Source organism: Leptonychotes weddellii, chromosome 12 (assembly GCF_054177405.1).
Source record: "Leptonychotes weddellii isolate Sample4059 chromosome 12, ASM5417740v2, whole genome shotgun sequence".
In the NCBI taxonomy this organism is placed as follows: domain Eukaryota; kingdom Metazoa; phylum Chordata; class Mammalia; order Carnivora; family Phocidae; genus Leptonychotes; species Leptonychotes weddellii.
The window spans coordinates 16743370-16766456 of record NC_138380.1 but is presented as its reverse complement, the minus strand read 5'-3'; the positions used below and the strand labels follow the sequence as shown (position 1 = coordinate 16766456).

Sequence of the window (23087 nt, the reverse complement as noted above, 5' to 3'; positions counted from 1 at the left end):
ACTGCTTGCAGGAAAATCTTCTAAAGTAAGGCTGCTTTATCTTATCTAACATTAGGAGGCAGCCTCCCTGGTTTACTGCAGTGGAAGATGGAGAAGACAGTTGAGCCTCATAGACATCCTTGCTGAGACAAGTTCCTGGGTGATCCAGAACAGGAGTCAACTTATGAATCGTAAGGCATCCTGCCCATTGACCAGGGATCAACCTCAACAACCTGATATGAATGGAAACATCCAAGTTCCTAGCAGATTCCTTTTATCTCTAAACCTCTTCTCCTCATTATCTCAATGAGATAAGACACTAAGATGTTGTGGCTCTAAATCTAATTTGGGCCTGGCAAAGGTTCATGTTCCTATCAGCAGGCCACCTTAGTTATAAAAGGTTCTGGAAGAAATCTGACTTGAAGTTGTACTGCCTAAACTCAGGTGATCAGTGATATCCAAGGTCCCTAATCACTACTAGGCTCTCAGATTTCAGTGTCATGAGCTTTGGGTAGTGAAGTCAAATGTGTGGAACCAGCAAGCACACATCCAGGCAATATCATGAAAGGAGGACATGCACTTATTAATCAAAATCGAGTCTGAGACAAAGTAGAGAAATGGCACCTGATGTTCTTTTCACCAAAGTCCCTGCTTAATTCCAAACATATTCTGCAGGCTGGATGTGGGCAGCTGAAGGGTGATCAGTCTTATGCTGGAATTAAAGCCTGCTGCGATGTTAATGAAGAACCACCAGTAGGTTTGCTGGAAGGTAATTTAGATCTACATAATTATGACTTTAATCCCTCACTCTGTGACATCAAAAAGGTCCCTACCCAAGTGGAAGCTGCACGATTTCATGCCACAAGGAGTACAGCTGTATGACTCCTGTTCCCTTTTGTGTGTAGTGCTCACATCAGTCGTGATAGCTTTATTAAATGGTGTGACCCGACCCATTCTTGCACGCAAGGCGCTATCTCCTAATCAAAATCTCCAAACGTGGCTGAGCGGGCTGTGAAAAGAAATCAAGATCTGCATCTTAAATAGCAGATTAACTGCTCTGGAAGGGAGAGCTGCTGGCAGGGGTGGGGATGGCTCAAAGCAACCTCGCTTCTGTCCATGGTCGCAGTTGGAAGCACAGCCTCTAGCCGTTCCAGGTGAAGGAGTCCACAGAGGTGTGTTCAGAACTCCAGCTCCTGTTCTGGGGACAACTGTCCTGGCATGGAATTGCCCCTGGGACATCTCCTCATCACACACAGTGGGTTTCCAAGGCCAAGGAGAGCCCTCCGAAGCACTTATGCTTCTCCTCCTCCATCTTCCAGGACGAGGGATGGGTGCACAAGTTAAGAGTTGCTGTAGGTGGGGCGCCTGGGTGGCTCAGTCGTTAAGCATCTGCTTTCGGCTCAGGTCATGATCCCAGGGTCCTGGCATCGAGCCCTGCATTGGGCTCTCTGCTTGGTGGGAAGCCTGCTTCTCTCTCTCCCACTTACCCTGCTTGTGTTCTCTCTCTGGCTGTCTCTCTCTGTCAAATAAATAAAATCTTTAAAACAAAAAAACAAAACAAAATAAAAAAAGAGTTGCTGTAGGTGGGGTCAACGTTTCTGGCAAAAGGCAGCCTGGTGACAACTCAGTGCCTGACCCAGACGCAAAGCCAGTGCTTGGGTCATAAAATGCAGAAAAGTCATAGGGGTTACTTAGGCCAGAGGTGGTAAAGCGAGGGATAGCTGTTCTAACGTGTTTGGGGTAGGGAGAAGGAGAGTGGGTCTGGGATGTTTCCAGAAGGAGGTGACATTTGAGCTTGGCTATAAGGATGGTGTTATGGATTGAATGGTGTTCCCTCAAAATTCATTTGTTGAAGTCCTAACCCTGGGACTAAGGAATTGTGACTTTATTTGGAAATAGGGTTATTGTAGATGTAATTAGTTAAGATAAAGTCAGACTGGAGTAGGGTGAGCCCTAATCCAGTGTCAATATGTCCTTATAAAAAAGGGAAATTTAGACACACACACACACTCGGAGATGCCATATGAAGATTGGAATTACGCTGCTCCAAGCCAAGGAACTAGAAGCTATCAGAGAGGCCTGGAATAGATTCTTCCCTAGGCCTTCAGGGGGGGCATGGTCCTGCTGACACCTTGATTTCTCCTGGCCGCCAGGACTGCGAGGCAATACATTCACTTGTTCTAAGCCCCCCAGTTTGTGGTGCTTTGTTATGGAGGCCCTAGCAAACTAATAGGGATTTGTAGGACTATATTTTTAGGCATTGGAAAGAGAGGCTCAGGTGAAGATAAGAGCACCAGTTTCTTGAGTTAAGAATTGGGCTTGCGGAATGTCCACAAGAGCCAAACTGTGGAAAGAGCCAAGATGCCCTTCAACAGGTAAATGGATAAAGAAGATGTGGTCCATATATACAATGGAATATTACTCAGCTATCAGGAAGAATGAATACCCAACTTTTACATCAACATGGAGGAGATTATGCTAAGTAAAATAAGTCAAGCAGAGAAAGTCAATTATCATATGGTTTCACTTATTTGTGGAACATAAGGAATAGCATGGAGGACATTAGAAGGAAGGGAAAAATGAAGGGGGGGAATTGGAGCAGGAGACGAACCATGAGAGACTATGGACTCTGAGAAACAAACTGAGGGTTTTAGAGGGGAGGGGGGTGGGGGGATGGGTTAGCCCGGTGATGGCTATTAAGGAGGGCACGTACTGCATGGAGCACTGGGTGTTATACGAAAACAATGAAGCATGGATCACTACATCAAAAATTAATGATGTATTGTATGGTGACTAACATAATAAAATTAAATTAAAAAAAAAAGAACTGAGCTTGCGGGGTACCTGGGTGGCTCAGTTGGTCAAGCATCTGACTCTTGATTTGGGCTCAGGTCATGATCTTAGAGTTATGAGATTGAGCCCTGAGTAGAGCCCCATGTGGGCTCCACACTCAGCAAGGAGTCTGCTTGAAATTCTTTCCCTCTGCCCCTCCTCCCACTCTCTCTCTCTCTCTCTCAAATCTTAAAAAAAAAGAATTGGACTTGTATCTCGGGAGCATTCAGTGGTTCAGTTTTGTTGGAACCAAGAATCTGAAGAGGAGCCATGGGAAGGTATTTTGGGGACAGGCAATACAGAGCTTTGAATGGCGGGCAATTTTTTCATCTGGGGGATTTTACTTCTCAGTTGTTTTGTGTTTATTTATATCCACTTTGACAGGAAGTGATTTGAGGTGTCTGACTTCAGTCTGTAAGTCGTGGGGAACCAGGTTATGTTCTGGGAAGTGACTTGATCAGAGTGTCTACAGGAAGATGAACTTGGACCCATCTGCCGAGAGAAATGAGAGACAGGAAGCAGCCTACGAAGCTGCTGCAGGTCCCTGAGGGAGAAGCTAGGAAGGACTGCAGTGGGAAAATGGCAACAGAACAGAGAAGAGGGGATGAAGACGAGCGATGAAACTGTATGTTGACCTGGCACATGTCTGTGAGTGAAGAGGAAGGGGGAGAGAGGAATTGGACTACACGTTGTCAAGGTTTTGAGCCTGGTGACTAGGACAATAGTGCTACTGACCGAGTTAGTGAGGAAGGGAGGACAGTGAGGAAGGGAGGGCAGTGAGGAAGGGAGGACCATGTGGAGGGAGTTGAGGAGTTCCTTCACACACATCCACTTTGGGGGCGTCTGTGGGGCAGGTGGGGAACTTGGAAGAAAATGAACTTGAGGGAAAATATGACATCATTCACCTTGACGTGAGAACTGCTTGTGTTCCCTCTCTCGCTGTGTCTCTCTCTGTCAAATACATAAAATCTTAAAAAAAAAAAAAAAAATTGAAATTTTGAAGCCAACTGTAAAATAACTTCTAACATACAGGAAATGAAATTAAATGGGGGGAAAACCCAATCCGTTTAAAGACTGTTCTAATCTATTCAAATGTGGTTGTTTTGTTGTTGTTGTTTTTAAGTACTATCAACAAAGAAAAGATTTGGTCAGTGGCAAAACGGCTTGAACCTTGCTTTTAGCCAAGTCATGTCTCTGTGTGAGAGGATGAAGTAATGAAATAAATGTGCTGTTTGTCAGGAAAAGTCTCTCCCACCTGGAAAAACAAAAGCAAGAACTCAAGCCTGAGGCCCAGCAGCCCCAGAGAGTGATCTCTCTGCTTTGCTTTCCTGGCCATAGGAGGAAACGGAAGTGGAGACACCGAGGGAGTAAGAAAGCAAAGTGCTCAGCTTTCTTTGGAGAGTTAATTAGTTGGTGAGCACTGAGCTCTCTGACAGAGGAAGCTCCGGTCATCAAAGTATTCTTAACTGATGCATCAGGAGAGAGAGAGACAAAAGAAGCAGCATCTGGAAAGAAGACCTTGGATGCTTTTTGCAGCAGAATGAGAAAAAGTACTTTCTTTTAAAGCAGAGTAAAAAAGCTGTGGTTAAGTTCAGCAGTGAAGGGTAGTAGAAGAAGACAAACCATACTTAACTCATTCTATGCTGAAGTATTTATTAAGCCAGGTAAAAGTGAATAATATCTCCTACAATCTTGTCACCCAAACTCATTAAGCCAAATAAAAGTAAGACCCCACAAGGTGGTTTTTTGCCAAAATTACTTACTACCTCATCCCCATCCAGTAAACATCTAATGTGAGCCACAAGTAATTTAATAATTGCTAACAGCCACATTAAAAACGTAAAAAGAAACAGATGAAGTTAATTTTAATAAAATCTTATATTTTAATAAAATATCTTATTTAACCCAATATGTCCAAAATATTACCATTTTAACACATAATTAATATTTAAATTTTTTGAGGTATTTTATGGGTTTTTTGTGTGTGTATGAAGTCTTCAAAATCCAGTGTCTGTTTATGCTCACAGTACATCCCAGTTCACACTGGCCACATTTCAAGGGTTCAGCAGCCACTTGTGGCCACCTTATCTGAGAGTGTCCCACTGCCTCTTCTGAACCAGGGGGACTTCATCCTTGCTAAGCTGTTCATCCACATCAGCTGAAGGGTTCCCGCCTCATTTTCCCAAAATAGATGATTTTTCTTTACTTCGAAATTTTTGACCAAAGAATTCGCTAGAAATGTCTTCAATATTCTGTGATATCTCCTCTTGTTGAAAGGTTGGCTACAGGACTTAGTTTACAAATAGTATTTTGTACTAAGGCCAAAGTAGATTCTCAAGTAAATGTTTATGGAAAGGAATTTGGGGGGATGGATGAGAACCACCACTCACGGAGGGCTGTCTCTGTGCTGCGTACTATGGCAGGTGCTAAATCTACATTAGCCCATGTCATCCTCACGCCGAGACCAGGCAATATGTTCATTGCTCCCAGCTTTCAATGAGACAACCGGAGATAAAAGAAGCTAAGTACCTTGCTCACGTACATGTTACCAGGAACAGCTAGTGACCAGTAAGAAGTCCTAACTTTCAGTACTAATGTTCCTTTTAGTTCTGAGTAACACCAGAACAGAGGTCAACCCTACAAATAGTGGTACTTAGTTTCCTTAGTTTTCGCAGTGAACGAGATATACAGAGGCAGCCCATGTGATGCGCCAAGACTGTCTCACAATCTGTTCAAGGCATGTGGGTCATTGGACCTGCCCTACCAACCTCCCCTCATCCTGTCCCACTGAGCACAGCAGTGAAGCTGGGCAGGGAACATTATCCATAGAAGGGGGTAAGCCAGTTGCCCACTACCCTGCAAAGCCTCAGCCCTGTCTTCTCCTACTGAACTCTTATCCCCACAGACAGAGGGATGGAGCCTTACTTGAATCTTGGAGCTCACTCTGCCTCACACCCAGTCTCAGAAGATCCCAGGAAATACCCAACTTAGAAGAAAAAGGGAGCTGAAGGTAATGGCAATCATAACAGTCCATTTTTTTTAAGTAGTGAAGAGAGCTCCTCATTTGAGAGAGAAGGTAAAGATGCACAGAAAGGGTCAATAGATAGGGTAAGAAGGATCACAGAAATGGTGAGGTGGAAGATGTGGTAGAAGCATCTTTCATCTGTAATCAGTCTGTAGCTGATCTGCAAACTGAATGTGAGGCAGGCTGAGCTGAGGAGCCCCCTTTTGTCTAGCGCCTCCTGTCTGCTCATACCCCCAGTCCCACCTGCCCTTTCTGCAGCCACTGTTCAAAAATGGGAGCCTGATTTTTACTTTCTGCTTACTTTACCCTGACTTTGTTCTCCCACTAGAGTCTAAACTAACTGGGAGCCAGGACTTGACTCAGGTTTCTTTGTTGCACTTTGTTTATCACAGCACTTTGCTCCTAGTAGGTACTCCATATGCCTTTGTTGAACTGACTATAAGGATAAAGATCTGGGGTGCCCTATAAGCATAAAGTTGTAAGGAGAAAGGGCTAAAGGTGTACAGAACAGAGAGGATGTTGAGAAATTCATTTGCATTTAAGAGAGAGGTGGGAGGAGGATGCTGAAAGGGGATGAATTGGGAGAAGAGGTGCAGGCGGGGTGCAGTCTTGCAGACCCTTGAGAAGCCCAGGAGAAATCAGAGACCGGCATTATCTCATTATCACATTAAAGAGCTCTAGCAGGGACGACTGCCCTTTGTTGACAGATACCTGTTTGAACTTATAAGGGACCATGGGGAGAGAAGTTTCCTATGGCTTCTGTGAAATTGCTCTGCATTTCACAGAGAAAGCTCTCTAAATTACAAAAGAAATGAATGTGAAGTGATTAACTGCTCCAGATTCTACCAAAAAAAAAAAAGGGGGGGGAGGGCAAACTAATTCAAATAACCAGTTAACCATCGGAAATACCCAAGGATGGTTCCCATGATCAAGGCAAGTAATGAAAGACCCAAGGTGGTCCCTGACCTGGGCTGAGGACGGCCATTTTTCAGAAAACAGGCTCCCTCTGTCCCCATCCCACTGACTACAAAGGCTGATGATTTTATGCTGACCCAGTTCCAAGAGGCTTATATGGGAGTGTCCCCAAACCACGCAAGAAGAGACCATCTCTGCCTCTGAAATTTTTTTTTTAAGTGGGAACCCATTCCCAGAAGCTCCTTCAGTGGAGACATACCATTGGCCAGATGAGTTCTATGCAAACGTTCTAAGCCAATCGCCAGCAAGGAATGGAGCACTCTGCTTGACTGAAATCAATCAAGGCCGCAGCAGGGCCTTCACTGGGTGGGGCCAGGCTCCAGGAAGCAGCACTTGTCTGCTTGTAGGCAGAGTTCCTGAGGAGGTCCAGGGTCTGTGAGGAAGGAGGGGTGGAGTGGAGATTGGGGGTAAGAGATGTTAGGTCTACAGATGTTAGTGATAGTGCTCCAGCCTGGGTATTTCATGACCCAGTGTTTTAATTCTACTTGTTAAACTAGTGGGTAGGCCAGCTGCATATTAATTTGCCGGGGGGTTGACATCCTAGATTTGTTTCCAGGGGAAACATATGAAATAATTTATAATTCCACAGAGTCTTCTGAGAAAATAAGTACAATAAGGCATTTTTCATAAATATCAAGGATGGGAGGCACCTAGAGCCAGTCTAGCAAATTAAGGGACCCAAACAAAAGGGAAAACATTGGCATGCGTTTTCTCTCCTCAGTAGGACTCAACCCTGCACTAGTTCCCTAGCCTATGATGGTGAGAAAGGATGGGTTCCAAATGGGGTCCCTTAGCCAAAACCTCCTCTGCCTTCCCTTAGCACTTACTTGGTCCTTGCTCTGTCATTAGCATCTCTCACATTGTATTACAAAAGCCACCCATCTGTAGGAATCATCTGTACTTAATTCAGTTTCTCCCACTAGACGATGGGTTATCATAGGCACCTTTTCTTATTTATTTTGTCTCCCTCAGAGAAATTCCAGGAATCTAGAAGCTTCTGTTTAGTATGTAAATTATAAAGAGAGCCTGCCATTTGCTAACTAGAATGTGACCCCTTTTAGTGTTGTATGAGGTCATGGGATGTTCATTTTCATCTTTAAGGGATGGCTGCGAAGTTAACAGAATGTCCTCAGAGGAGCCATTAGGAAGGCTAAGAGGGCTGAGGCTCTGACCCACATTTCAGTTTTCAAGGGCTGCCATCTTCTTGCTGAGGCATTCCTTTCTTACCTCAACCTCTCTTGGCAGCTCTGTTTTTAACTGCTGCTCCTTGAGAGGAATTCTTGTTCCTCTGTTCTAGTAGGAGTAGCACAAAATTTATGAAATCAGCTTTTTTTTTTTTTTACTGCTCTTCTCCAGGGGCTGTGTGTTTATCAGATTTGCTTTACAGTCTTGAGGTTTGGCAGTGAGGGTCTCCTTCTATTTTGGATTTCCACATGTTACTCATACTGTAATGTTTCCTTACCTTCGATGATTCCATTTTTGAATGGTTGGGCTCAGAATTGTAGTCTTAACAGTCTACAGCTCTGATTCTACAGTTTATCACATAATTAAAAGACCTGTGCCCTTATCTCTCAATTAATGCATGAAGGGACCTGCTTCATAGTGATATGCATTCAGGTTCCATATTAATTATCTCTAACCAGAAATCAGGTGGGAGGATACTCCCGGTGATGCTGGTAGTAGACCAACATTTTTGGGGGGAGGGAGGGGTGGTGAGGCATAATCATGCTGTGAATCTAAGTGCTGCCCCCCCAAGTGAGTTCCAAATACTAACCAGTATCTCAATGATGAAAATTGCTAAAGGCTTAAAACCAATAGCTACACTGTCATTTGGAGTCATGTTGGCTTTTCTTTGGACTTGTGTGACACCCCCGACCTTCCCTTTCAAAGCACCTGTTTTTTTCTCAGTAATGGACACCTGGTGTCCAGTGCTCTCTACCCCCTGTGTCGAGGCAGCTGGCCTCTGCTATTTCTTTTTACACTCCTTCATCTGTTTTCCTACCACTGAATTTGCTCATGCTTTCAAGATCCTCATATGCACCCCAGTGCATTCTTTTTTTGCCTAATCTTCCCCTCTTCTGTTCATTCATTCCTGTCTATGCAGTTTAAATGGCAACCTCTTCCTACACTCACAGCCTCTTTAGTGGGTAGTGTTGTAAAACAATATAGATCTTTTTCCTCCTTACTCAGAAAAACTAATGTCTTTTGTGGTCAGAAAGAAAATTAGGAGCAGCTGAAAGTAGAATTTTAATGACACTAAGACCTAATTGTTATTCAGCTTTGACTTTAAATCCTACCTCCTCTTCCACAAATTCCTATTAATTCATCAGCTAAATAATGTGGCTGCTACTAAAGATTCTGACATCTAATTCTCTGCCTCTGCAGGTTTATTGCCAGGGTGAAAAATACTTTGTCTTTTTACTTTCATTTTTAAAAACAAGCATAATGAAAATATAAAATATTGTTTAGGATTTATCTAAGAAGACTTGGCAGTTTCTTTGAGAAATGGTTGAATGGGGAGATATGAATCAAATTTGGGAGCCCTCTGTCCCAGACTCCTAGTCATTATTTGAGTAAGTATGAGCTGATTGGACATGAAGAAGATCTCTCTCTATTTTTAACTGTGATCCATTTCCATTTACTTCTTTAAAATTTTAAGGTAAAGGGTAATTTTTGAGATGGCAGAAGATTAGGAATTAGCCATGTAACCTTCTAAATTGTGATGATTTTCATCATCAGAAGGGGTTGGGTTTACAAACTATCCTACAGGTAGTGCACTGGATTATTTCCTTCTGTGGTTATAAGCCTGCCATTCTGAAAGCTGCTGCCAGGAGGTGGTTGGGGATATTTATAAGCACAGAAGCATTTTCTTATGGATTGAATCAGCAATGTGGGTAGCCAGAAGGTGTAGGAAGTGTAGTGTTCCCAGGATTCACCCCTAGGGTACAATATTCTGGATGTAGTTTACAGAATGATTCCAGTCAAGTCCAGCGACGTGGCAGAAGTCCCTTCCAGACACAGATTAGTTTAGTAAGTGAGGAGGTTTGCATGTGGATTGAGTTTGCCGTTTAGTTAGGTTCAAATGCATAGAAGAGAAATGAGCCAAGGGAAGAGACAGTTCCTTTGAGATGTGACTAAAGGATCAAGATTAAAAGAAATAGAATACTTGGGTATCTCATTAACTTCTGATATAAATTATTGTTTAATGTAATTCAGCCCTGGGTTTACTTCTTGTGACCAAATATTAAACATATCTTCATGGCTGAGTGATATATAAACAACATTTAACTTCCTGACTGGGTTTGGGGAGATTGGAGAAGCTCTTCTGGCTGCTCTAATTTGCTAGTAGTATAAAATCCTACTACTAGTCTGCTTATAATAGTTTTCTTTATACTTGGCAGTCGTGTTGGTCTTTTACATTGTTTTCCCTTTGCAATCTTAGCTTAAAAAAAAAACCTCATAATTTCCCTTCCCTTCTTCCCTAATTCCCTTGCATCCAGATGAGATTGGGCACCTTCAGGGTGGTATAGCCCTAGACTTCCCTTGCATCCAAAAAAGAAAGGAAGAGAGCAAGAGAGATGTCTCCTAGGCCTCTCTCACTCAACCTTCCAACTTCTAAACAGGTTATAAAGACCATGGTGAATATCTCACTAGGCTAATTAGCTTCACTAGCTCCTTAAAAAAGGCTGTCTTTGGAGTGCCTGGGTAGCACAGTTAGTTGGGTGACCAACTCTAGGTTTCCGCTCAGGTCGTGATCTCAGTATCTTGAGATCAAGGCCTGGTTCAGGCTCCACGCCAAGCGCAGAGTCTGCTTAAGACTCTCTCCTGCCCCTTCCCTTTGTGCGCATGCACGCATGCTCTCTCTCTCAAATAAATCAATAAATCTTAAAAAAAACAAAACAAAACAAAAGGCTGTCTTCATGTTCACTTATCATTCATATCAGTGAGGGACTCAGCAGGAAATATTAGGCCCACTTGGTTAGGCTTCCAAAGAGAATTTAATAGACTATGGGTAGAGTTAAGGAAACCACCAAAGGATGTTGAGATATCAGGGTAGCTGAAGCAGGAACTGAAGGATCAAGCGAAGCAAACAATATTCTAATTGAGCCCAATGAGAACTGAAGCTATGGAAGGGGGCTTCTAGACAAGAACAGTAGTCACAGAGGGATACAGGAGGTATAAGGGAAACTCTGACCATTCTCTTGCCTGTCCTCCCATTGGCCAAAATCAATTAAAAGACAAAAGGCAAGGGAGCCAGATGATATCATCAGCAGGGGTCAGCCCCTCCAGGGATACGGAGACTAGAAGGGAACAGATGGGGCAGGGAAGAAATGGAGACTAACCAGTGCCTATGCCTTACAGATTATTAAATTAGTACTGTTCATGTGCTTGGGAATACCTGCCCTATAATTAGTCCCATCCTGTACAGTGGTAATACTCTCTGCCTAAAGAGACAATCCTTGTTTCTTTTGATAATTTTAAATGTAAAAAAAAGTAGTAGGGTCTTTTCAACAAATAATGTTGAGGAAACTGGATGTCTGTATGCAAAAGAATGATGTTGGACCTTGCCTTACATCATATATAGAAGTTAACTCAAAATGGATCAAAGACCTAGACATAAGAGGTAAAGCTATAAAACTGTCAGAAGAAAACATAGGAGAAAAGCTTCCAGATGATGACAGTCATTTCTCAAATGTGGTACCAAAGGCCCAGACAACAAAAGTACAAATAGATAAACTGGACTAAATAAAAATTTAAAACTTCTGTGCATCAAAGAATACAATCAACAGAGTGAAAACACAACCCATGGAATGAGTGAAATATTTGCAGATCATATATCTGATAAAAGATTAGTATCCAGAATAGATAAAGAACTTCTACAACTCAACAACAAAACCCAAGCAACCTGATTTTAAAATGGGCAAAGGACTGATAGATATTTCCCCAAAGAAGATCTACAAATGGCCAATAAACACTTGGAAAGATGCTCAACATCACTAACCACTAGAGAAATGCAAACCCAAACCAGAAGGAGATACAACTTCACACCCATACTACTATCCAAAAACAAAGCAAAACAAACAAAAACCAGAAAGTAGCAAGTTTTAGCAAGGATGTTCCAAAAATTGGAACCCTTATGCACTGTTATTAGGATTGTAAAATGATGCAGCCTCTATGGAAAACAGTATGGCAGTTCATTAAAAATTTAAAAATAGAATTATCATCTGATCCAGTAATGTCACTTCTAGGTATATATGCAAAAGAAATGAAAGCAGAGTCTCCACACATCCATGTTCATAGCAGCATTATTCATAACAGACAAAAGATGGAAGCAACCCAAGTGTCCACTGACAGATAAATGGATAAGCACAATGTGGTATATACATATCATGGAATATTATTCAGACTTAAGAAAATTTTTACACATGCTACAACATGGAAAAACCTTGAGGATGTTATGCTAAATAAAATAAGCTGGTCACCAAAAGACATATATTCTATGATTCTACCTACATAAATTACCTGGACTAGTCAAATTCATAGAGACAGAAGACAGAATGGTGGTGTCCAGGGGCTGGGGTGAAGGGCAATGGGGAGTTATTGTTTGATGGGTATAGAGTCAGTTTTGCACAATGAAAAGAATTCTGGGGGTGGATGGTGGTGACGGATGCACAGCAATGTAAATATACTTAATGTCATTGAACTGTATGTACACTTACAAATGGTTATGATGGTGAATTTTACGTGTATTGTGCCACATTTTTTAAAAGCTGTAGTATGAAGAACAGCTCAGAACCTAAATGGTCAAAATCAAGTTTCTCCCATGAGATTTTTATGCAAAGGAATTTTGTAAAAGCCATAAATCGCTTCCTGAATGAATTCCCAATCAAGATGGACTCTTCAGTAACTTGATTTGATCAGGAACAAAAATCAAAATGAGACAGAGTAAGAGCTGCTTGAGGGGACCTCAATAATTAACGAACTTTGAAAAATACCCTAAGCCTTATTTATATATCATGAAAATACTATGCATATTCAGAGCTGTTTGTATCTGCAAGACTCTTTACAAAGCAGATAAATAATTCAAACAGAGATTTGCTCACCTGGGTATCTAAGGGCGGTGAGAGGCCAAAGGGCAGGACCCTGTCCTCTTCTTCTGATGGTTATTGATTTTTATTCTCCAGATGTGTACATTGCTTGTATCCTATGACTCTAAAAAGGCCCTGTGACATGACTCTAGGTATGACTTCTCTGTCATCCTCTTCCCATTTATGAATGTTCCATTTGAAGGGAATAGAACTCTAGAGTACCTCTCATTTACTTGTATTTCTCATGTAAGTGTGGCTCTTTCCATTTTTTAATCATCACTATTATTACCATTATTCCTATGTACACCCTAGACTTTTTAATACTCTTAGTGGCTTGCATCATCACAGACCTAAGGAACGCAAGATGCTCTCCCAGGCAGTGGGGCACAAAATAGAGGATGGTGTTCAGAGTACCCATGAGGCGCCCTTGGCTGGACAGGGCCACTGGTATGCTGATGGGAAAAGGTGTGAGATTTGTTCTTTCCCTTTGACAGATCCCAGAGGACTTTGTTTCTGTCCCTTATTTAGAAACCACTCATAAGTGTTTGTTCCTGTGATGGCTAATTTTATGCGTCAACCTGATCTGGCCACAAGGTGCCCAAACATTCGGTCCCACATTATTCTGGGTGCATTTGTGAGATGGTTTCTGAGTGAGATTAACATTTGAATCAGTAGGCTGAGTAAAGCAAACTGCCCTCCCTAATATAGGGGGGCCTCCTGTGATCAAAATTGAAGACCTTGGGCGCCTGGGTGGCTCAGTCAGTTAAGGGGCTGTCTTTGCCTCAGGTCATGATCCCAGGGTCCTGGGATCGAGTCCCGCGTTGGACTCCCTGCTCAGTTGCGGGGGGGCCTGTTTCTCCCTTTACCCTTCCCACCCCCCACTCATGATTTCTGTCTCTCAAAAGAAATAAAATCTTAAAAAAAAAAAAATTGAAGACCTGAACAGAACAAAAAGGCCTAGTACGAGGGAACTCTGCTTATCTGACTGCTGAGCTGAGACATCTGTCTTCCTCAGCTCTTGGCCCCGGAGTTATGCCGTGGGCTCTCTCAGGTCTCCAGCTTGCCAACTTCGGATCGTGGGACTTCTAGCCTCCAAAATCATATATAGATATATTTAAATATATATACATATATATCCTATTGGTTCTGTTTCTTTGGAAAATCCTGACTAATATACTTGCATTTTTGGAAAGATTTGCAGCTTCTTTTTTGGCCTTTATGGCAGCAAAGACTTATTTATGATGGAACCTAATACTGACAATAGCAAAGGCCAATATGAAAATAATCACTTAAGGGGCGCCTGGGAGGCTCAGTCAGTTAAGCGTCTGCCTTCGGCTCCGGTCATGATCTCAGGGTCCTGGGATCGAGCCCCGCGTCGGGCTCCCTGCTCCACGGGAAGTCTGCTTCTCCTCTCCCTCTGCCTGCCGCTTCCCCTGCTTGTGCTCTCTCTCTCTCTCTCTCTCTGACAAATAAATAAAATCTTTAAAAGAAAAGAAAAATCACTTGAATGAAAGTCAGAAGATAAAGATTCTAACATCAATGTGTCACTAACCAGTGAGGTGAGACTGTAGGCAATCCAGACACTATATGTATAAATCTTTTGCTGCCTTTCAGACCATCCCAGATCTTAGTGGCTTAAAACAACCATTTATTTAGCTCATGCTTCTTTAGGTTGACTGAACAGTTCTTCTGGTCTGGTTTTTGCTGATCTGGTTTTTGCTGGGTTCCCTCAGAAATCTTGGGTCAGTTGGCAGGCCAGCTGGTGTTGGATGAGCTAGGCTGGCTTCACTGACAGGCCTGGTAATGGGAGGCAGCTGGCCAAAGCCCCAGGGAACTAGACCCCATTGCCTCTCATCATCCTGCAGGCTGGTCCTGGCTTCTTCACAGGATGATTACAGTCTTCCCAGGAGCAGCAAAAAAGAATAGCCCAACGCCCAAGCATTTTCGGGTCTCTGCTGTTGTCACATTTGCGACTGTTCTGTGGGCCAAAGCAAGTTGCTGGACCAAGCCCAGACTCAGAGTGGAGAAATAGGCTCCGCCTCTTAATGGGGGGTTGGGGCTGAAGTCACATTGCAAGGGGTGTGCGTACAGGGACAGAAGAATCCGTGGCTGTATTTGCCATCTACCACACTGGAGCCCCTAGTTTTATATTCCTTCGGTTGAACTCTCCCTCTAACCTTGGGAGGTAGGAATTAGGACTGGCTTGGATTAGATCCCAAGTCTAACTCTAAAGGAGTCCTGTTAGATCCTTTGAATTAGGAAATTCTGGTTTGTAGCTTTTGATTTCTTTGGCAGCTTCAGGGTCCAGGTAGTCCTTTCTGGGACAGGCATCCTGCTAATTTAATTCCATACACTCATCTGCGCAGAGGTCATTTCACTCCGGAGGAATGAGGCAGCAGCTGCATCCAGTATAATCACCACAAAGCTAAGCTTTCGAGCAGTCAATACATGTTTATAAAGCACTTTTATAAAGCTTATGTCCAGGGCGCATTTGCAAGGAAGGGAGGGACCCTCCATGGAGAAAGGTAACTGAGGAAGTCTGGCCACAAGGTGTAGATATGAATTGTGTCATGCCTAAAATACGCGGTATGTCAGAGACCAACAGAGCCCCCCAAGAATTTTATGGCTCCTGCCTTCTCCACGTGACTGTCAGAATCTCTTACGAGGCCCATCTCTTCTCTTTTTCTGTCATCCCCTAGATTCTAAGATATTTTGACACGAGGGAATTTCATCTGCTCCTTCACGCACGCCCCTCTTCTTCGAGAAAGTCGGCACCCTCCCTTCTTCCCAACTTCCTGTGAGCAGGTTTTATTTCTAGACCCTTTACTTCTCAGAGCCTCTTCCTAAAACATGCCCAGGCCAGCCTCCTTGCCTCGATTTATGCCACTTCCCATTGCTTGACTCCCCACTCTCCTCCTCCTTGAAGGCCTCGTTCATCTCTTTCCTCATCCATGAAGCTTCTGAGCATCCCTGTCTGGGGACACAGTTTTATCTCCACCGGGAACTCCCGTGGACTGACCTGCTTTATCTGCCTGGAGGAGTGAGCCCTCTGGGCAGAGTGGTTTGCACCTGCCTCCTGCTCAGTCCCTCCCTGAGGGCCTGAAACACTACCTCCAGGACTTACCTTCTCTTATGTACTTTTATTTTTTTATTTTTATTTTTTAAAGATTTTATTTATTCATTTGAGAGAGAGAGAGAGAGACCAAGAGAGCATAAGCAAGGGGAGAGGCAGAGGGTGAGGGAGAAGCAGACTCCCTACTGAGCTGGGAGCCCGACATGGCGCTTGATTCTAAGACCTGAAGATCATGACCTGAGCTGAAGGCAGATGCTTAACCATCTGAGCCACCCAGGTGCCCCTCTTGTGTACTTTTAATTCCTTTTTAAAATCTCTGTATCCTGCTGCCCAACCATAATGCAAAATTCTTGACTAAAAAGATCAAGAATTTACCTTTTTTTTTTTTTTTTTAAGATTTTATTTGTTTGTCAGAGAGAGAGAGCACAAGCAGGGGGAGTGGCAGGCAGAGGGAGAAGCAGACTGCCCGCTGAGCAATGAGCCTGATGTGGGACTCGATCCCAGGGTCCTGGGATGGTGACCTGAGCCAAAGGCAGACGCTTAACCAACTGAGCCACCCAGGTGTTCCAAGAGTTTACCTTTTTTGTATCCAGTGCCTGAGACAGGCCCCTCTTCTATAGGTTGTGAGATCAGTTAGTGATATTGGTTACCTGGGTGTTTCCTGTGCTTTCCATCAGAGCCTGCCTGATTTGCTTTTTCACAGAGCACCACCATTTCAAACTCGTTCTTAACTAGATGAAGTATATTGGGATTTTTGAAGCGTTTGGCCTATGGTGGGATTTCTTGCCCAGTTCATTCACCTGTCTTCCATTTTATTATTCAGTGCCATTGAGATGCTTTGGTTATTAAACCTCATGTCCCTCAGACTCTCTTTCCTTTCTACTACCTCCTGAGTTGATTTCTTCCTGAATTCCTCTTGGTCTTCTTTGATCGTCTTCTGAATGTCCCTAGTATAATATCCTCAAGTCCTCGTGTCTTTTTCCAAAAGATTTCATACTGTCCCTTCTGCTTGCCATTTTCACACTTTATTCATTTTGATCTTAAGTGGTTGTGACTGACCTGATGAAATCCACCGTTTGGCATGTGAAGGTAAGCTGAGCTAGAAATTCTCAGTAATCCTTATCTGGTCCTCTGTTCAGATTTTATTCATGACCTGATGCTTGCAATTCCTTTTCAAACAGTTTTTCATTGGCTTGATTTTTCTGCCTCTGTGAGCTTTTGAGATTACGTCCTCCTAGACTGCAATTTTTATCTTTGATCTCAACACCAGTATTTGATACAGAGCACCTATTAGTGTGGCACCCCCCCAAATCCCTTTGATATCTACTTAGAACACATATATTTTTAAAAGATTTTATTTATTTATTTGAGAGAGAGAGAGAGAGAAAGAGAGCATGAGCAGGGGTTGGGGGAGGAGCAGAGGGAGAAGCCCACTTCCACTGAGCAGGGAGCCCAATGTGGGGCTCCAGCCCAGGACCCTGGGATCATGACTTGAGCCGAGGGCAGATGCTTAGCTGGCTGAGCCACCCAGGCCACTACTTAGAACACATTATTTGGCTCAGTCAAGTCCTGCCTCGACTTTATCAGGCTCTACCAGCCCGATTAATTACTCCCACCATAGTCTGGATGCAAATGATTTCTGCAAAGATAACAAATGAAGTTCCTCATTTGTTGTATTGTCTTTCCCTCACCTGTTTGATAATAATTATGAGGCTCAAAGTGTCTGTGTTAACATTTTGAAGGATCCTTCCACACCATAATGTGTCAAGGCCCTAGGTTATGTTCTCATGGCTCCTATACTTTCCCTCGTTAGCCTTTATGGCAATTGAAATGAAACGATTATTTGTATAATTATTTGCTTAATGTCTATAGTCCCACTAGGCTATTATTAGATAATGAACTTCCTTATGAAGAATAATCTCTTTTTTCATAGAAAGGGATAACAAAGCAAACAAGGTATGATGTTAATGCATTAAATTATCTCAACTTTAAGGGTCTCCCCTATTTTAGTCAGTTTGCGCTGCTATAACAGAATACTGTAAACTGGGTGATTTATAGACAACAGAAATTTACTTCTCCCGGTTCTGGAGGCTGGAAGTCCAAGGTCTTGGTGCCAGGTTCAGGTTCTGGGGAAGAATTCCAGCTTGCAAACTGCCACCTTCCCCTTGTATCCTCACAGGACAGAAAGAGGGAGCTAGCTCTCTGGCCTCTTATAATCCCATTCATGAGAATTCCGCCCTTATGACCTAATCACTTCCGAGAGGCCCCGCCACCTTATACCATCACATTGGAGATTAGATTTCAACATAGGGACTTGGGGGGAGGGGGATAGAAAGATTCAGTCCATAACATCCCTCACAAAGTTTTACTAAAGTGGTTGAATGGAAGTACTGTGTTTTGTTTTGTTTTTTAAGCTTATTTATTTATTTGAGTAATCTCTACACCAAATATGGGGCTTGAACTCACAACCCTGAGATCAAGAGTCACATGCTGTTCCAACTAAGCCAGCCAGGTGCCCCATGAAGTACAGTGTTTTGATTAAGGATGTGGGCTGGGAAACCAAGCTCTCTCCATTTGAGTCCTTGCTTTGCCACTGTGTGATAAAGTAGGTTGAGTGGGTTATAACCTCTCTATGCCTATACTGCTCATCTATAATATGGAGATAATTTTAATTTCTACTTTGTAGGGTCCTTATGGGGATAAAATGAATTAATATATGTAAATCACTTATAAGGGTGCCTGGCATATAGTAAGTACCTGTAAACATCAGTAGTGGTTATGTTTTCATTGTTACTCTTATATCAATGGTGCTTTCTATGGCCTATGTGTTCTCCCATTTCATGATATTCTGTACAAATTTAAGTAGTCCATAAAAAACACCACAAGTTCAAGGTGCTGCCATCTCAACATAACTGAGAAACATTGTCCCACCTGTTTTTCCTTGCACAAAATTGGGGCATAGGTACATGAAGGGGATGGAGGCACACATTCCTTGCTTTGCCCAAGGTCCACACTCCTGGGAAGGTACTCTCCCCAAAAACAGGAAATAGAGGGTTGGTCCTTGCCTTTTCTTTTCATTGTCAATTACATTAGAGTGGTGGCTTCAGATTGGGGGAGACCCTGTTCCACACAAAAAGTCAGGAGTAAGGATAAATAATATTATAGGGGCCAAGCTACCTAGTCGCTAAAACTGGTAATTAGCACCTTCTTTCAAACTACAGCTCTTCACCCCTGTGACTCTCCCCTCCCAGTAGCCTATTCTGTTTGTCCTCTTAAGGGAGGTGCTCTTCAGCATCACGGTGATACTATTCCACTTTCTCCTTTCCCTCATCCACAGCGGAAAGGATCCAGGGCTATCCCAGAAGCCCCTGCTTTCCTGGATTATCATATTCCACTGCCTGCCCACCCTACTCTATTTCCCTGGTCCCAGAATCCTGAGCTCTTCCTGCCTGGCCCCCAACACATACATGCATGCACACACACATACACTAATTTTCGGGATATCATCAAGGCCATGCTCTTTGTGCCTCACAATTACTTCCTGAGAGGGTGCCTGGGTGGCTCAGTTGATTAAGCGACTGCCTTCGGCTTAGGTCATGATCCTGGAGTCCCGGGATCGAGTCCTGCATCGGGCTCCCCGCTCAGCGGGGAGTCTGCTTCTCCTTCTGACCCTCCTCCCTCTCATGCTCTCTTTCATTCTCTCTCAAATAAATAAATAAAATCTTAAAAAAAAAAACAAAACAATTACTTCCTGAGAAACCAATTCATACTTCTGGAGAAGACAGAGTACTAATAGTTAAGACCAGAGGCTTTGGATCCAGTAAGACTTGAGTTGGAATTTTGGTGTGAACACAAACTGTGTGACTGGGCAATTTGCTTAGCATTTTGGAGCATCATTCTTCCCCTTAGTAAAATGGGAATATCAATTCCTATTTCAGAGAGCAATTGGAATAATTCATTGAGATATGTAGATGGCACTTAGGGTAAGCCTTGTATACAATAAACAGGGCATATCTCCCTGTGCCCAATTGTCTTCTCTACCTGGTAACATAACTTTTATGCAGGTGATGCCTTCTATTTTGATGCCCAGAATCCCAAAGTGTTGTATTCACGATTCCAGCATCAGGAGCATTTTGGTGACCAAGCAAGAACAAAGATTGAGCAACAAGAGGTCTAAACTCGTAATTCCTGCCCAGCTGCTAACAAGTCAGGTGATTTTGGGCAAGGTATTGTCTCTGGTGGACCATTAGTTTCTTCTATAAAACGGAACATTGGACAAGATAAGCTTTTAAGTTTTTTCTAGTTCTGACATGCTATGATTCTATATGAAAGGGTCATTCTCTAAGTTAATTCTCTTATTTCTACTTAAGAACGTTAACTGATACATGTTTTCTCTTCCGAGACCTCTCGTGTACTTTTATCTTGACTCACATTTTCCATCTGCAAAAACGGTAGTTGAAGGCAGACTGTGAAATTGGTCATTCTGGGTTTGGATTTCAGTACCACCACTTGAATTTGGGCCAGTTATTTAGCTTTTTGGGCCTCAGTTACCTCATCTGTCAAATGGGTATAGATACAGGGTAAATGTGAAGGTGAAAAGAAAGCACTTAAAAATACATAACTCCAGGGGCACCTGGGTGGATCCGTCGGTTAAGTGTTGGACTCCTGATTTCGGCTCAGGTCATGATCTCAGGGTCATGAGACTGAGCCTGTGTCTGGCTCCATGCTCAGCGGGAAGTCTGCTTCCCTCCCTTTCCCCCTGCCCCCTGCTTGCGCACACTCTCTCTAATAAATAAATTTTTTTTAAAAAAGGAAATACATAACTCCAGAGGCTATAGTTTAATGTCCTGTAGGGTATCAACCAGTTTTTTTTTTCCTTTAACTTAGTGAACTAATTTCAGAATGCCTTTCTTTATGGACTATGAATACCCTGTTACCATCTTACTGGTTCTCTCATTCATGAATAAGTTGAATAAAATCTTTCATAGGTATTTTATTCCATTTTTGTATGAGAATCATATTTTTAACTTTTTGAAAATTATTCTTTGACAGATTCTGACTAACTCTGTCTTAAGACACTGTCCTCAATAGTTTGACATTGGCAAATCTTGCTTTGCTAGAAATGCGGATTAAGTTATTAACCACTGGGTTTCCATTTTTAGACTTCCTGGCCCCTTCTTCCCTCAGTTAGCAAGAGCAGGGCCTGTGGGGGTGACAATGAGGAAAAATCCCTTGGAGGAGTCTCTACCCAGTGGAAAAAGAAATAAGCAAGCAGCAAGATGAGCCAAGCGAAAAGAGATACTTTCATTGTGGCCTTTACATTTATGGCTAGCAAGATAATGAAGGAAGGTAATTCTGAAAGCTTTATGTCAGTTTTAACGGTCCCTCAAGCACTGAGAAAGATAATAGTCAATGGATGGTGTCCATAAGGATTTTTTCTTCTCCCCTGACAGCCATTGACAGGATCATTTTGTATTTGCAACCGCTATCACTGAAGCATGGAGAAAAAAGCCCTGTAGGGCCAGGAGGATGAGAGCGACTGCCCTGCGGGATCTGTATTGTCATCACTATGGCAATAATAGTTACTATAATTTTCATTCTGCTTTTCCATAGTCTACTTTGTGGAGCTCAAGGCTATGAGATTTGGGTCACATAAAATCACACTAGCATAAAATCATGCTTTGTAGTCTTGCAAGAGTATTTTATGAAACTGCACAGAGAACCTGTGCAACAAGATAAAAATAATTACCAATGCAGGTCACTTGACTAATACAATTATTTATGGGATGCTAATAGCTTTTCGGAGGCTTTCAGATACAGTGTCAATTTGACAATCTTTTTTTTTTTTTTCTTCTGTTTGGATTGTTAGACCACTGCCCGGTATTTCTCCCCAAGGACATGGCTTATCATTTCAGGGGGGAAATGTAAATTAATTGCAAATCAGCTCTCAGTCCTCGTCTGGTAGTTTCTCTTTAGTATCTGCAATTAAATAACAAGGACAGGAGCCTTGCCTTCTGTTTCATTTATGCACAACCTGGTCTCCTAACACCGCGCCGTCCGCTTAAAGTTTCAGTGTTAATTAGCTTTCCGACAGAGAGCATTAGAGACATCTAATACTTTCAAAGTATCACTCTGCGGAAAAGGCCTCTGTGAATGAAGCAGGTGAATGAAGGAAGGTCACAGGTGATGTTAGGGTGGGATGAAAAATCTCCAAGAGGGACCTCCAGGTCAGGAGAAACCAGCCGGAGACAAAAGGGGTGCGAAGAAAAGAGGTGAAAATGAGAAAGACAAGTAAAAAGAAAACCAGCGATTGAACGAACTACAAGAAAAAACAGCCAGACGAGTCAGACGAAAAGAAAGAAGTCGAGAGTCAGCGGTGGTTCAGACAGTAAGCCAAGACGCGCGGAGGAGCGGAGGTTACAGCCCAGAATCCCTTGCGGCGCCTCCTTCCCTGGCGTCAGTCTCCTAGGCAACCCCGGTAAACAAGATGGCGACCGCCGGGAGCGATCCCCAGTGGCCGATGTCTTCCTCTCTCCAGAGCAGTCCACGAACTGGAGCCCAGTGGATTCTGCCGCGCTCAGAAAAAGAGCGTCAGTCTTGCTGGTCTTCTTTTCCCATGGGGCAGAGACCGACAGGTACTTTCCATAAAGCCTCCTCCTACCTGCTCCAGCAGCTCATTCACCGCTCTCGGGAGTCGGACGCGGACGGAGAGGAATACGAGGACGAGGGCGAGGGCGAAGTGGAATCCGAGGAGTCCTCAGAGTCCGAGATGCTGAATTTGGAGGTGTGCCTTCCCCCCGCCCCCACCCCCTCGCTCCCTTCTCCAGCCGTCGGGCCCTGCTACTTCGGCGGCAGCTTCCCCACGCACCCCTCACCAGCCCTCGGGCTCTCGCCGCCGGGAGCGCCTCTCCCTGACCACTCCTAGGCTCCTTCTCCTTTCTTCCCGTTCCCTCACCCTTTGCCAGGCACATTTCCAAGTGTCTCCCTTTTTTGTCACTAGCACATTTGGTGTCTTAAGAGTCAAGTTACACAGCGTCCTGATGAAAAAGTTTCCACCTATTTGTATGGGGAGTTACAGCTTTAGCTTTTAAAACCTGTGCTTCGACGGTATTCT

The 23087-nt window shown here is 43.3% G+C and overlaps 1 protein-coding gene across 1 annotated transcript in view; it reads left to right on the top strand.

Annotated features, from left to right (window-relative positions):
- The first annotated feature begins 22370 nt into the window (after positions 1-22370).
- LRGUK (leucine rich repeats and guanylate kinase domain containing) overlaps positions 22371-23087 on the top strand; it is a 101593-nt gene continuing 100876 nt past the window's right edge. The window contains exon 1 of the mRNA XM_081800908.1: positions 22371-22757. Within this exon, the coding sequence (XP_081657034.1) occupies positions 22461-22757 (297 nt within the window). The 5' untranslated portion in view covers positions 22371-22460. The remainder of the gene's footprint in view (positions 22758-23087) is intronic.